We start from the raw sequence: 15,730 nt of genomic DNA, 5'->3' as shown, positions 1-15,730 counted from the left end.
ATCTATATACAAAAACATTTTTTCTCAGAGGAAAGTTTTATTTTCGAACACATCGTTTTTTTTTTTTTTTACAAAATAGCTATTTTTGACAAAAACATTTTTTTTTGACAGAAACAATTTATTTTTTGTACAAAAAAAATGTTTTTTAGGACAACATTTGAAAAAAAAAATACAATATTTTTTTTGGTAAATATTTTTCCTCAAAAAAGTTGTCAAAAAGACATTTATTTTTTAATTTTCCCCAAAAAATGTCTGAATCCAAACAAAAAAGTACAACATTTTCAAGAAAAAGTTGCAATTTTCAAAAAACCCTTTTTTGACGAACGTATCCTTTTTCAACAAAATGTTTACAAGCAAGAAAGTATAAAGTCATCGTTTTAAAACGTTTTAAAAATATATGAATTAAAACAAAAATAATGCATTTTCTCAAGCAATGATTTAATTCACAAAAAAAACATGTTTTTTGAGAAGAAAAAAAATGTCTATTTCAAGAAAAAAATATCATACTATTTCAAGAATATTATAACAAATGTAAAAATAACAGTTTATTTTGATGATACAAAATATGTATTTTTTGTTATATTATTCTGTTTATAGAAATTGTATCATTTTTGTAAAATTATTCTGATGATAGAAAATATGTAATTTTTGTTAAATTATTTTGATGATAAAAATTATACAGTACAGGCCAAAAGTTTGGACACACCTTCTCATTCAATGCATTTTCTTTATTTTCGCGACTATTTACATTGTAGATTGTCACTGAAGGCATCAAAACTATGAATGAACACATGTGGAGTTATGTACTTAACACACAAAAAAAAGGTGAAATAACTGAAAACATGTTTTATATTCTAGTTTCTTCAAAATAACCACCCTTTGCTCCGATTACTTTTTTGCACACTCTTGGCATTCTCTTAATGAGCTTTAAGAGGTAGTCACCTGAAAGGGTTTTCACTTCACAGGTGTCAGAGTTTTGATGCCTTCAGTGACAATCTACAATGTAAATAGTCATGAAAATAAAGGAAACGCATTGAAATGAGAAGGTGTGTCCAAACTTGTGGCCTGTACTGTATAATTTGTGTTAAATGTGCTGCTAAAAGTCCAACTTAGTCAGTTTGTGGTTATTTCCTGTATGGCCCTCGTACTCAATGCACCAAGCTAACCCTTACCAAGCCTTTGCATTTCCTATTTGACTTACAGCAAGACATCATTTAAAGCCTGTTGAACGCTATCAAACTATTTTTTTTTCAAGAAGCATAACATTTATCATTGGAAAATTCTACCTCACCGTGTGCTAGTAGATAATAGATAATGTAGAGTAGACAATTTAAAGACAGTCAATAGTATTTTTGAAACATCACATCAACCTAATGCAGCATTATTTATGTGTTTGCATCTTGTAATCTGGTAGAAAGTGTTTTTTTTTTTTTGAACTTCAAAATAAAAGCTTTAACTAGATGACCCGGCGGTGTTGACGGGAGTCGATCAGTATAAATCCTGAAAAGGTTTGGAGTAGTTAAACATGAGATAGTCCATGTAGTAGAAGTCGTAAACCCGTTGTCTCTCCAAGGCGCCGACCTGCGCAAAGTACTTCTGCGTTATCTGCGAGGAGGTCCTCTTGTCGGCCGGGTTGCGGTCCTTGAAACTGGGCAACGTCAGGTTCCCGGGCGCCCCCGCCAAGCGCAGGAGGAGGTTGGACTCGTCGTCCATGTTCTCGAACTTGCCGATGAAGTCGTAGTCTATGAGACACGGGTTGCACAGCTGGTTGGCCGCCTCCCAGTGGATGTCCATGCCCACGGGCCGGTGGACGTCCAGCAGGTAGTGGACGAACTCCTGGAAGGTGACGCCGTTCCCCGAATCCAAAGCCGCCCTGGATGCGTTGACCCTGTACTTGGAGATGATGGGTTTACCGAAGAGCGAGTGGTAGTAGTTGTTGGGGTTCTCGAATTTATCCCTGTAGGCCGACACCATCCTCTCCAAGGGCTCTCGCACGAACAGGACCTTGGTGTACGTCCCCAGGCGCCGCGTGATCCCCTGCCTGTCGAAGCTGTCCAGCGTCTTCAGGTGGTTGCCGTAGTGAACGGCGTCGTGGTTGATGCTGCGGGCGTCGGAGGCCTGGCCCGCCAGCACCATCAGGGTCCGCTTCCAGTTGGAGCAGCCCGCCTTGGGCACCTGGCAGTACAGCAGCTTGTACTTGTCCTCCACGTAGATGTTCTTCACGTGGTGCCTCGTGATGGTCCTGGAAATGCTGCTCTTGTACTTGGCGCACATCTTCTTCATCAGCTGGCGCCGCCGCTCCAGCACCAGGGAGAGGTTCCTCCAGCGCTGGAGGGAGGACCGGCCCGAGGAGGACCAGGCGGAGGGAGACGAGGACGAGGCGTTGCGGCCGTTGTCGTGTTGGACGGGAGGGCTTGTTTTCAGCAGCTTGCGGTGTCTCTTGGAGACACGCGGCGAGCCCATGTCCTGCTCGCGGGATCCGGGGGTGGCCAGCTGCTTGCTCTTCCAAAAGTGCGGGAACTGCATGGGGGAGATCGGACTCAGCAAGACGCCGTCCGCAGCCTCCTGGTCGGACTTTCCTCTCTCTTTGTCCTGACTGGAAAAGGTCTGGCGGGGGGGAAAAAAGGGACAAACACAAGTTGTAAGAGGTGAGTTTTAACAAAAAAATACATGTATTTATACAACAATATTATGATAACTGGATGAGGCAATTCCTGAAGGAATTGCGTGTGAATGATGAAGTTGGCGATTTGTCCAGGGTGTACACCGCCTTCCGCCCAAATGCAGCTGAGATAGGCTCCCCGAAGGGGACAAGCGGTAGAAAATGGATGGATGGGTGGATTCAATGCTGAAGTTGAGGTGAAATGCTGACAGAATGTAGTATGAATGTAAGAATAGTTTGAATGTTGTAATGGTTTGAATTAGGGATGTCCGATAATGCCTTTTTTGCCGATATCCGATATTCCGATATTGTCCAACTCTTAATTACCGATACCGATATCAACCTATGCCGATATATACAGTCGTGGAATTAACACATTATTATGCCTAATTTGGACAACCAGGTATGGTGAAGATAAGGTCCTTTTAAAAAAAATGAAATAAAATACAAATATTTTCTTGAATAAAAAAGAAAGTAAAACAATATAAAAACAGTTACATAGAAACTAGTAATTAATGAAAATGAGTCAAATTAACTGTTAAAAGGTTAGTACTATTAGTGGACCAGCAGCACGCACATTCATGTGTGCTTACGGACTGTATCCCTTGCAGACTGTATTGATATATATTGATATATAATGTAGGAACCAGAATATTAATAACAGAAAGAAACAACCCTTTTGTGTGAATGAGTGTGAATGAGTGTAAATGGGGGAGGGAGGTTTTTTGGGTTGGTGCACTAATTGTAAGTGTATCTTGTGTTTTTTATGTTGATTTAATTAAAAAAACAAAAAAACAAAAAAAACAAAAACAATACCGATAATAAAAAAAAAACGATACCGATAATTTCCGATTTTACATTTTAAAGCATTTATCGGCCGATAATATCGGCAGGCCGATATTATCGAACATCTCTAGTTTGAATGTTGGAATGGTTTGAATGTTGAAGAGTTTGAATTTCCAGGTAAACCAGAATTTGGTTTGGATCTTGGGAACGTTTGAGTTTGAATGTCGAGGATGAGTGGAATGTGTAGATGTTGGAATGGTTTGAATAGGTTGAAAAATGTGGAAATTGTGCAACTTCGAAAAACGTTCCAATAATTTCAATGGGAACTTCCTGAAAATTTGAGAATTTGGGGAAACGCGGGATTTTTTTTCAAATGACTAGGACAGTGGTTCTTAACCTTGTTGGAAGTACCGAACCCCACCAGTTTCATATGCGCATTTACCGAACCCTTCTTTATTGAAAAATTAAATGTTTTTTTTTTTTTCAAATTCAACACAAAGTTATATGTTTTTGGTAACACTTTAGTATGGGAAACATATTCTAAGTAACAAAGACTTAATTTATAGTTTTTTTTGGACACTAGGGGAACATATTCTAAGTAACAAAGACTTAATTTAGAGTTATTTGGTTAGGGTTAGGGTTAGAGGGTTCGGGCCAGGGTTAGAGGGTTAGGGTTATAATACGGCCATGCCGAATAAGGCATTAATAAGTACTTAATAATGACTAGTTAAGAGCCAATATGTTACTAATTTGCATGTTAATAAGCAACTAATTAATGATGAATGTGTTCCCCTTACTAAAGTGTTACCCTGTTTTTTTACTAGTGCACAAAATGAACCGTGCATGAACATCACCTTGTTCAAAGAAGAAAACTAACACAGTGCATAAACTCACAACAAATTACACACCTGCAAATCAGTGTGACCTCTGCAGTTGCTGTATCCGTAATACGCCGATAGGGAAAAGTTTTTATTTACACGATGAGTCGGGTGAGTCTCGACCTCCGCCGAACCCCTGAGCCCGACTCACCGAACCCCTAGGGTTCGATCGAACCCAGGTTAAGAACCACTGGACCAAGAGCATGGGCAACACGGTGAAACAGGGGTTAGTGCATGCCCCTCAGAATACAAAGGTCCTGAGTAGTCCTGAGTTCAATCCCGGGCTCGGGATCTTTCTGTGTGGAGTTTGCATGTTCTCCCCGTGACTGCGTGGGTTCCCTCCGGGTACTCCGGCTTCCTCCCACCTCCAAAGACATGCACCTGGGGATAGGTTGATTGGCAACATTAAATTGGCCCTAGTGTGTGAATGTGAGTGTGAATGTTGTCTGTCTATCTGTGTTGGCCCCGCGATGAGGTGGCGACTTGTCAAGGGTGTACCCCGCCTTCCGCCCGAATGCAGCTGAGATAGGCTCCAGCACCCCCCGCTACCCCATAAGGGACACGTGGTAGGAAATGGATGGATGGATGGACTAGGAGCATGAATGTCCTGAATGAGCTGAATTGGTTGGTGTTGGAATTGTTTAAGTCGGGCAAGAAATGTTGAAGTAGTAAATGGTCTTCGGGAATTTCGGTAAAAACGAGAATTAAAAAAAAAAAATGGTAAAAAACTTGAATGTTCTGAATTGGTTGGTGTTAGAATTTTTCAAAGCGGTCGAGAATTGTTGAAGTAGTAACATTTTCAGTTGAGAAATGGTATTAAGGCTTTCCGGGAATTTCGGGAAAACCGGGTATTTTTGCAGTTCAAAAAACAACTTTGTTTTTTGTCCTGATTAAGAGGAATGTTTTGACAGTGGAACGGTTAAAGTGGGTTGAAAAATGTGGAAGGAGTAGTCGCCAGAAAAAAGGGTCAAAAAAGGGTTTGATCAAACGGGAATTCTGGGAATTCCTGGAATGATATTTTGAATGTCCAGGGATAAGTGGAATATGTTGAATGTGAAATGGTTTGAATCAGTTGAAAAATGTGGAAAAGGTGGAAGTTTGAAAAAATGTCCAATTCATTTTGAATGGGAAAAATGTCCCGGAAAACCTTGAATTCTGGGAAATCTGGGAATTTTTGGAATTTGCCAAGGGAAAGCCCACGATTCCCGAATAGGCTGAACAGTTTGACATTGGAACGGTTTGAATCAGGTGAAAAATGTGAATTTCCAGGAAAACCGGAATTTGCTTTGGAACTTGAGTTTGAATGTCCAGGATGAGTGGAATGTGTTGATGTTGGAGTGGTTTGAACAGGTTGAAAAATGTGGAAATTGTGCAACTTGGAAAAACGTTCCATTCATTTCAATGGGAACTTCCTGGAAATTTGAGAATTTGGGGAAACGCAGGATTTTTTTTGAAAATGACTAGGAGCATGAATATCTTGAATGAGCTGAATTGGTTGGTGTTGGAATTGTTTAAATCGTGCAAGAAATGTTGAAGTAGTAAATGGTATTAGGGAATTTCGGTAAAAACAAGAATAAAAAAAAAAATGGTAAAAAACTTGAATGTTCTGAAGTGGTTGGTGTTAGAATTTTTCAAAGCGGTCAAGAAATGTTGAAGTAGTAACATTTTCAGTTGAGAAATGGTATTAAGGAATTCCGGGAATTTCAGGAAAACTGGGTATTTTTGCAGGTCGTCCTGATTAAGAGGAATGTTTTGACAGTGGTACGGTTAAAGTGGGTTGAAAAATGTGGAAGGAGTAGTCGCCAGAAAAAGGGGTCAAAAAAGGGTTTGATACAACGGGAAATTATGGAAATTCTTGGAATTTTTTTGAACTTGGAAAAATTATATTTTGAATGTCCAGGATAAGTGGAATATGTTGAATGTGAAATGGTTTGAATTAGTTGAAAAATGTGGAAATGGTGGAAGTTTGAAAAAATGTCCAATTCATTTTGAATGGGAAAAATGTCCCGGAAAACCTTGAATTCTGGGAAATCTGGGAATTTTTGGAATTTGCCAAGGGAAAGCCCAGGATTCCGGAATAGGCTGAACAGTTTGACATTGGAACGGTTTGAATCAGGTGAAAAATGTGAATTTCCAGGAAAACCGGAATTTGCTTTGGAACTTGAGTTTGAATGTCCAGGATGAGTGGAATGTGTTGATGTTTTAGTGGTTTGAACAGGTTGAAAAATGTGGAAATTGTGCAACTTGGAAAAACGTTCCATTCATTTCAATGGGAACTTCCTGGAAATTTGAGAATTTGGGGAAACGCAGGATTTTTTGTGAAAATGACTAGGAGCATGAATATCTTGAATGAGCTGAATTGGTTGGTGTTGGAATTGTTTAAATCGTGCAAGAAATGTTGAAGTAGTAAATGGTATTAGGGAATTTCGGTAAAAACAAGAATTAAAAAAAAAAAGGTAAAAAACTTGAATGTTCTGAAGTGGTTGGTGTTAGAATTTTTCAAAGCGGTCAAGAAATGTTGAAGTAGTAACATTTTCAGTTGAGAAATGGTATTAAGGAATTCCGGGAATTTCAGGAAAACTGGGTATTTTTGCAGTTCGTCCTGATTAAGAGGAATGTTTTGACAGTGGTACGGTTAAAGTGGGTTGAAAAATGTGGAAGGAGTAGTCGCCAGAAAAAGGGGTCAAAAAAGGGTTTGATACAACGGGAAATTATGGAAATTCTTGGAATTTTTTTGAACTTGGAAACATGATATTTTGAATGTCCAGGATAAGTGGAATATGTTGAATGTGAAATGGTTTGAATTAGTTGAAAAATGTGGAAATGGTAGAAGTTTGAAAACATGTCCAATTCATTTTGAATGGGAAAAATGTCCCGGAAAACCTTGAATTCTGGGAAATCTGGGAATTTTTGGAATTTTTTTTAAAGGGAAAGCCAACGATTCCCGAATAGGCTATAACAGTTTGACATTGGAACGGTTTGAATCAGATGAAAAATGTGAATTTCCAGGAAAACCGGAATTTGCTTTGGAACTTGGAACTTGAGTTTGAATGCCCAGGATGAGTGGAATGTGTTGATGTTGGAGTGGTTTGAATAGGGTGAAAAATGTGGAAATTGTGCAACTTGGAAAAATGTTCCATTCATTTCAATGGGAACTTCCTGGAAATTACAGAATTTGGGTAAAAGCGAGATTATTTGAAAATGATTAGGAGCATGAATGCCCTGAATGAGCTGAATTGGTTGGTGTTGGAATTGTTTAAATCGGTCAAGAAATGTTGAAGTAGTAACAGTTTTTTAATTGAGAAATGGTAATACTGAATTTCGGGAAAAGCGGGAATTTTTTCCAAAATAGTAAAAAACTTGAATGGTCTGAATGAGTTGATGTTGGAATTTTTGTAATCGGTCGAGAAATGTTGAAGTAGTAACATTTTCAAGTGAGAAATGGTATTAAGGAATTCCGTGAATTTGTGGAAAACCGGGTATTTTTGCAGTTAAAAAAACAACGTTGTTTTTTGTCCTGATTAAGAGGAATGTTTTGACAGTGGTACGGTTGAAGTGGGTTGAAAAATGTGGAAGGAGTAGTCGCCAGAAAAAGGGGTCAAAAAAGGGTTTGATAAAACGGGAATTCCTGGAATTTTTTTGAACTTGGAAAAAATATATTTTTAATGTCCAGGATAAGTGGAATATGTTGAATGTGAAATGGTTTGAATCAGTTGAAAATGTGGAAATGGGGGAAGTTTGAAAAATGTCCAATTCATTTTGAATGGGAAACATGTCCCGGGAAACCTCGAATTCTGGGAAATCTGGGAATTTTTGGAATTTGTCAAGGGAAAGCCCAAGATTCCCGAATAGGCGGAACAGTTTGACGTTGGAACGGTTTGAATCGGGTGAAAAATGTGTAAGGTAGAAGAGTTTGAATTTCCTGGAAAACCGGAATTTGGTTTGGAACTTGGGAAAGTGTGAGTTGGAATGGAAAAACTGCAATTTTCCAGTAAAATGTTGGCACCTGAACTGCCAGTTTTTGTTGTTGTTGTTGTTTTGTTTTTTTTACCGCAAAACAACAACTGTAGATTTTTCGGTGTATTCCTGTAAATGCCAAAACGACACCACAGTTTATTACAGTAAAAATAAATAAAAAAAGTAGTGGTTTGTTCATTTAGAGAAAAATGCTATAAAAACCACAGTAAATTTCACAATTCTACCATGAAATCTATTGCTACTTTTACATTGCACAATTTGCTGGATAACTTGCTTTGAAATCATTATTATTAGTATTTATTTCTATTTAAAAATGGTTTGAATGTTTGATAATATATTTTTGCATAATTAGACAATATTTAGGTGCACTTAATTTGCGATTACATGGAGTACATCTATTTTTTTTTCTCCCAAAAAAAGAAAGGAATAATACATTTAGTAAGAAAAGTACCAGCACTTTATTGATACATATTATTTCCAAGCTTTCGAGGGCTAAATAAAATGAAGTGGCCCCCAATCCTTGAGTTTGACACCTGTGCTTTATTTATGACATTCTGACAATAATATTTAATTTGTGTCTAATTACTGGGCACCTGAAGTTAATTTAAATAATGCAAACGAGCAATAACCTGTGCTTAATCATGATTATTACGAATTAAAACAATTTGATTTAAAAATAATAATAATTTGGCAGCACTAATTTATAATTATGTGAAGTACATTTGCTGCACAATTGCTTCAGCTCGCCACTGGATGGTGCTGTTGCACCGCAACACTGAGAAAGGTCTGCTGGTGTGTTAACACAAATGTCACACGCATCGCTGGCCGAAGCCAACGCATGCCTTGTTGTGAATATCAACCTTGGCGGTATCGTAAAGAGTCCTGTAAGCACTTCATGGGAAATCTAAATGGAAATCTGCTACCCGATGATGCCGTGTTGCCCCAAGCCAGGTGCACACTGACATTTGATTTCAATTAGACGCACTGATGCTGTCATAAAGCCAATGGTCTGGATGAATCATTCGAATTTTACAAGTGATGAGGGCGCCATGGATCTGGGATCATCCCCCACCTGGCTAGAAGGGCAACATTCTTGCTCTAGGAGGTTTTTGGAAAGATGCTCTTCTTCTGTTTAACGCGGTAGGTTGCTCTGATTACTGCTTTGCACACTCTTGGCATTCTCTCGATGAGCTTTAAGAGGTAGTCACTTCACAGATTTGCTTGAAGCTCATCGAGAGAATGCCAAGAGTGTGCAAAGCAGTAATCAGAGCAAAGGGTGGCTATTTTGAACACTTAGCGCAGGGGCGTCACTAGCTTTTATGGACAGGGGGGGGCTTAGCCCCCAGGAGATGCACAGGATGCGAGCGAACGTAGCGCACGAGCACAAAACTTCACAAACGGCTAACAAAGACTTAGAAATTATTAATTGTTATTATTATTATTTCAGTCGGTTTAGTTTCAATCTGTGTTCAGTACAACAACAAACATGGGTTTGCACAGTGACATTTTGTTTACAGCATCAACAAGAAACAATTACTTGCATGATCCTTCAAGATACACTGAAACACAATGAAAGTCATGGCATTAGCCTCTATGTTATTCATTCACAACATAGAGGCTAATGCCCCCACTTTAGCTCACAATACAATAATTGTTTGTTCCCAAATATTTTGAAGTTGCACAGATTACATTTTTGGGCACATATGTGACTAAAATGGTTGTAAATTCAAGCCCTGGAAATATTACTTAATTACTTGAATTAAAGTAATATCTAGATCGGGATAATATGGCTTGTATATAATATATATATATATATATATATATATATATATATATATATATATATATATATATATATATATATATATATATATATATATATATATATATATATATATATATATATATATATATATATATATATATATATATATATATATATATATATATATATATATATATATATATATATATATATATATATATACATATATATATATTATGGCAAGCCGTTAAGGAAATTAAATATATATGGAAGTCTGAATAGAAATGAGAAACATTTATACACACATATACGACGATGGCTTTTAACCATTTTTTTTCTTTTTCTTTTTATGTATTTATTCATTTTACATTTCATATAAAATTTCTTGGTTTTTCCACCCTCTGAAAATCCTATGAAATGTTTAACAAGCCATCCTATAATAATACAACAACTATTAATGTAACAATACAATAAAACAAATATATTTAATGATCTTGTTTTCATTATTTTAACAATAGTATATTACTTTATATAGATTCTACAAGAAACACAAAACTTAAAAACTAAATTATTTACAATTGTAGACACAAGGTTCTTGTTCTGCAGTGCTGTGTGCTAATGTGCTTCGTACACCTGCAGGACCGCAAGCAAGGTCGCAGAGAAAATGCGGACTGGATTTTGAGTGATGTGGGCATTTTCTATATGAACAAGTGGAATGGATTGGATACTGACGCACTAAAGGGGCTCTCTACCTTACGCTATGAAGTGAGGGGAAACTGAGTGAATAATGACAGGTTGTATAATTATTTATTTAAACTCATATCCGGGCCACTTTATAATAAATATGTCGGCATGTATTTGTTCTCACAAGTGTTGGATATGAATTCAAACCATAACCAAGCTTGCATCACTATAGCTCTTGTCTCTAAGTAGGTGTACTGTCACGACCTGTCACATCACACCGTGACTTATTTGGAGTTTTTTGGTGTCTTCCTCTGTGTAGTGTTATAGTTCTCGTCCTGCCCTGCTATTTTGGTGACTTTTCCTGTTTTGTTGGTATTTTCCTGTTGCAGTTTCATGTCTTCCTTAAGCGCTATTCCCCGCACCCCATTTGTTTTAACAATCAAGACTATTTCCGTTGTCGCTGTGCTTCTTTGTGTGGACATTGTTGATTGTCATGTCATGTTCGGATGTACTTGGTGGACGCCGTCTGCTCCACACTCTGTAAGTCTTTGCTGTCGTCCAGCATTCTGTTTTTGTTTACTTGGCAGCCAGTTCAGTTTTAGTTTGGTTCTGCACAGCCTTCCCCAAGCTTTAATTCCTTTTTTTAGCGGCACTCGCCTTTTGTTGATTTTTTTGGTTTAAGTATTAGATACCTTTTTACCTGCACACTGCCTCCTGCTGTCGTCGAGTATTACATGGTTACTCAGCCGAGCTTGAGACAGCACCGACACTCAACAACGGCACATTTGCGAATTATAATTACTAGTTTGCAAGGAATATTTTTAACCTAAATAGGCGAAATTACATAAACTCCCACGGCACACCAGACTGTATCAGCACAGTGGTTGAAAAACACTGTATTAGAGGACATTTAGATATAAACATGCTGCAGCACTGATTTTGGATTTCAGATGCAAGCCGATATCAGCCGTAACTTGTTTTTGTTTTTTTACCGATATCGGACCGATGCCTGATACGTGGTATCAGGACACTCCTAGTATTTTGTATGCCGTTGGTGGGGTCACTTTGGAAAGAATCGAAACACACACCATCAAAACTGTCTTCTGTCGCTTTCACTCAGAAAGTAAAAGTTGAACTTGTGAAGTTGCCAAGAGAAGCCCGCAGACGTTCTTATTCTTTCCCGCAACTAAACAATTTATGGGAGGTTTTAGTGGCGGGATGGTGACGCTAATGGTTTGTGACAGAGTGTGTGCGTGTGTGTGTGTGTGTGTGTGTGTGTGTGTGTGTGTGTGTGTGTGTGTGTGTGTGCATACAAACATCATCCCCATGTAAAACTATTTGACAAACACGTCACATGCATTGGTATCAAATTTTCAAAAGCAGTTAGAAGCTATAAATGTTTTACATGGCTTTAGGTCAAAAGTATTGAAAGAAATTATTATTTTGAAATAATTAATTGTTGTATATTATATATGTTTACTTAAAAGCAGCTAAAACACAGTGCGTCCGGAAAGTACTCACAGTGTTTCATTTTTTCCCACATTTTGTTATGTTGCAGCCTTATTCAAAAATTGAATACATTCATTTTTGTCCTGACAATTCTACACACAATACCCCATAAAAGCAATGGTCGGTTCAGTTCAGTTCAGTTTCCGTTTATTTCGAACGTGCATACGATTCAATGTAACGCATCACATATTTCCAGTTGTTTCATTGCAGCAAGTCCGAAAAGGAGTAGGAAGAAGCTGAGCTTATTTAATCCTACCACTTTTCATACCATAGCAATTTTATCCCATTTACTTGTTCTTTGTAACAGAACAGTGAATAAATAAATAATACGTAAATAATATACCATACTAAGTAAACAGATATTAAATACATAAAAAATCATTATCTAAAAAAATAAATAAATAAATAAAATAAAAAGGTTCAAGATGTTCATCATAATTACTGTTGTGTTAGAAAAATTGTATGTAAATTATCAAAAAACTTTCCGTTCTCTAAGTTCCCAATGAACAGACAAGAAGCTGTCTTTGTTGCACCAAGCCAAAGGCTTGGAAAATTCCGCTGTGTAACGATGGGAGGAGACAGGGGGGGGGGGGGGGGGTTATCTATTGTCATCCAAGACCTGCCCAAGCTCGATCATATACATACTTCCTTTAGAAACAGCTGTTGTTGTGTAAACAGGGAATATCCAAATAAAGGAGAAGACGTAAACCTTTTTTTCGTCAGAGCGTGCTGGAAACTGTGCAAGAGTACAGACCAGACATTTCTCCTCAATTTGAGCCAAATTGAATTCCGTCTCTGTTTATTTCCTTGCTTCTTGTCTTGTTTAATAGATGTTATCGATGTTTGAACCTGACATTATGTGTACTTTGTGAAAACCTGTAGTTTGAACAGTCTCTTAAACTGAATCATATTTGTGCTTTGTTTGATTTATTTGGTTCATCCATTCCATAATTTAATCCCACATACAGATATGCTAAAAGTTTTAAGTGTTGTACGAGCATACAAATGTTTTAAATTAGATTTTCCTCTAAGGTTATATTTCTCGTGAAAATGTTGTTCTTTTCAGAATTCTTTGCAAATGTTCTTTTTTTAAACAAAAAAATTACATGTACTCAAAAGTGAGCTCAGGTGCATCCTGTTGCAAGTGATCATCTTTGAGATGTCCCTACAGCGTAATTGGAGTCCACCTGTGGTAAATTCAGTTGGTTGGACATGATTTGAAAGGGCACACACCTGTCTATAAGGTCCCACGCTTGCCAGTGCATGGCAGAGCACAAACCAAGAATAAAGTCGAAGGAATTGTTTGAAGAGCTCGGAGACAGGATTGTCTCCAGGCGCAAATCTGGGGCGGGGTACAGAAAAAATAGCCGTGGAAGGTCCAAATGAGCACAGTGGCTTCCATCATCCGTAAATGGAAGAAGTTTGGAACCACCAGGACTCTTCCGAGAGATGTATGGTAGAGTTCCCAGTAGAGTGCACTTAAAAGACTCTCAGACCATGAGAAACAAAATTCTCTGGTCTGATGAGACAAAGATTGAAGTCTTTGGCCTGGATGCCAGGCATCATGTTTGGAGGAAACCAGACATCGTTCATCACCAGGCCAATACCATCCCTACAGTGAAGCATGGTGGTGGCAGCATCATGCTGTGGGGATGTTTTTTTAGCGGCAGGAACTGGGAGACTAGTCAGGATAGAGGGAAAGATGAATGCAGCAATGTACAGAGACATCCTGGATGAAAACCAACGCCTCCCATCCAACCTGATGGAGCTTGAGAGGTGCTGCTGCAAAAAGGAATGGGTGAAACTGCCCAAAGATAGGAGTGCCAAGCTTGTGGTATCGTAGTCAAACAGACTTGAGGCTGTAATTGCAGCCAAAAGTGCGTCAACAAAGTATTGCACAAATACTGTGAGTACATGGGATTTCTTCGATTTTTAATTATAATAAATTTGCAAAAATAAAAAACTTTTTCACATTGTCATTGTGTGTAGAATTCTGAGGATGAAATGAATTTGTTCTATTGTGGAATGGGGCTGTAACATCCACATGCACTGTATGTTTTTATTTGTTTTTGCATTTGAGTTCAGATGCGATTTTGCTGCATTTCAGAAGGATTAAAAAAAGGATTTTAAAGCTGCAATATTTATCATAAAAAAATGGATTCAGTTTAAATACGCATTTTCTTTATTTTCGTATAATTTAAAACCAGCTAAAATGCATGAAGAAAACCGGTATTTTATGCAAATATTTTGGAGTTTCACGCATTTTAACAGGATTTAAAAATGATTTTTAAAGCTGAAATATTTATCATAAAAAAATGGATTCGTTTTAAATACGCATTTTTTTTAATTTTCGTACAATTTTAAAACCAGCTAAAATGCATGAAGAAAATCTGTATTTTACTCAAATATTTTGGAGTTTCACGCATTTTAACAGGATTTAAAAATGATTTTTAAAGCTGAAATATTTATCATAAAAAAATGGATTCGTTTTAAATACGGATTTTCTTTATTTTCGTATAATTTAAAACCAGCTAAAATGCATGAAGAAAACCGGTATTTTACACAAATATTTTGGAGTGTCAGTTCAAATGTTTTTTCCTGCATTTTAGCAGGATTTAAAACCAGCTGAAATACATGTAGAAACAATTTTTTTGCTCATTTTATCGTTTAAAAATAATTTGAAAAATGTATGAAGGAAAATATTTATTTTCCTCCTCATTTGTTAGGTTGAGTTAAGTTAAAGTTAAAGTACCAATGATTGTCACGCACACACTAGGTGTGGTGAAATTTGTCCTCTGCATTTGACCCATACCCCATGTTCACCCCCTGGGAGGTGAGGGGAGCAGTGAGCAGCAGCGGTGGCCACACCCGGGAATCAATTTTGGTGATTCCAACCTTTGATGCTGAGTGCCAAGCAGGGAGGTAACGGGTCCCATTTTTATAGTCTTTGGTATAACTCGACCGGGGTTTGAACTCACGACCTACCGATCTCAGGGCGGACACTGAGTAGGTTAAAATAGTGAAAATATGTTTTCCCTGGATTTAATCAGGATTTAACTTAAGTTAATGAAAAACATTTTTGTTTATTTCAATTTATTGTTGCTGCATTTAAGATGGATCTAAAACCAGCTAAATTATTCTGCATTGAAAAAATAAGTTCTTCTTTGTTTAAAAGTACATACTGGATTTGCTCTAAGTAAGACAATACATGAAGAACTTTTTTTTATTTTTTTTTTACCTGTTTTGGGTTGCGTCTCAATATTTCATTATTTATGTAGTATATGAACAACATGTTTTTTGACAGTGAAAATGTTTTTTTGTTTTTTTTCTCAGCAATGGAACGATTAAAAACAACCAACTCAGGAAGTAGCCTAGTCCCACTCAACATGCTGGATGCTGCGCGAGGTCAGCTCCTCTGCACTGATGCTATCAGCCACGCTGAGAGGAACATGGCCCACAATCACTCCT

General features: G+C 37.5%; 1 protein-coding gene across 2 annotated transcripts in view; it reads right to left on the bottom strand.

The window, feature by feature from the left end:
• Positions 1 to 795: 795 nt before the first annotated feature.
• LOC133631238 (carbohydrate sulfotransferase 8-like) overlaps positions 796 to 15,730 on the bottom strand; it is a 134,838-nt gene continuing 119,903 nt past the window's right edge. For both annotated transcript variants that reach the window (XM_062023415.1, XM_062023406.1), the window contains one exon: positions 796 to 2,607. In XM_062023415.1, coding sequence (XP_061879399.1) covers positions 1,489 to 2,607 — 1,119 coding nt within the window. In that variant the 3' untranslated portion in view covers positions 796 to 1,488. The remainder of the gene's footprint in view (positions 2,608 to 15,730) is intronic.

The sequence above is a fragment of the Entelurus aequoreus genome, linkage group LG02 (assembly GCF_033978785.1).
Source record: "Entelurus aequoreus isolate RoL-2023_Sb linkage group LG02, RoL_Eaeq_v1.1, whole genome shotgun sequence".
NCBI lineage: Eukaryota > Metazoa > Chordata > Actinopteri > Syngnathiformes > Syngnathidae > Entelurus > Entelurus aequoreus.
Note: the sequence above shows the minus strand (reverse complement) of the source record. Positions and strands in the feature narration are given on the sequence as shown.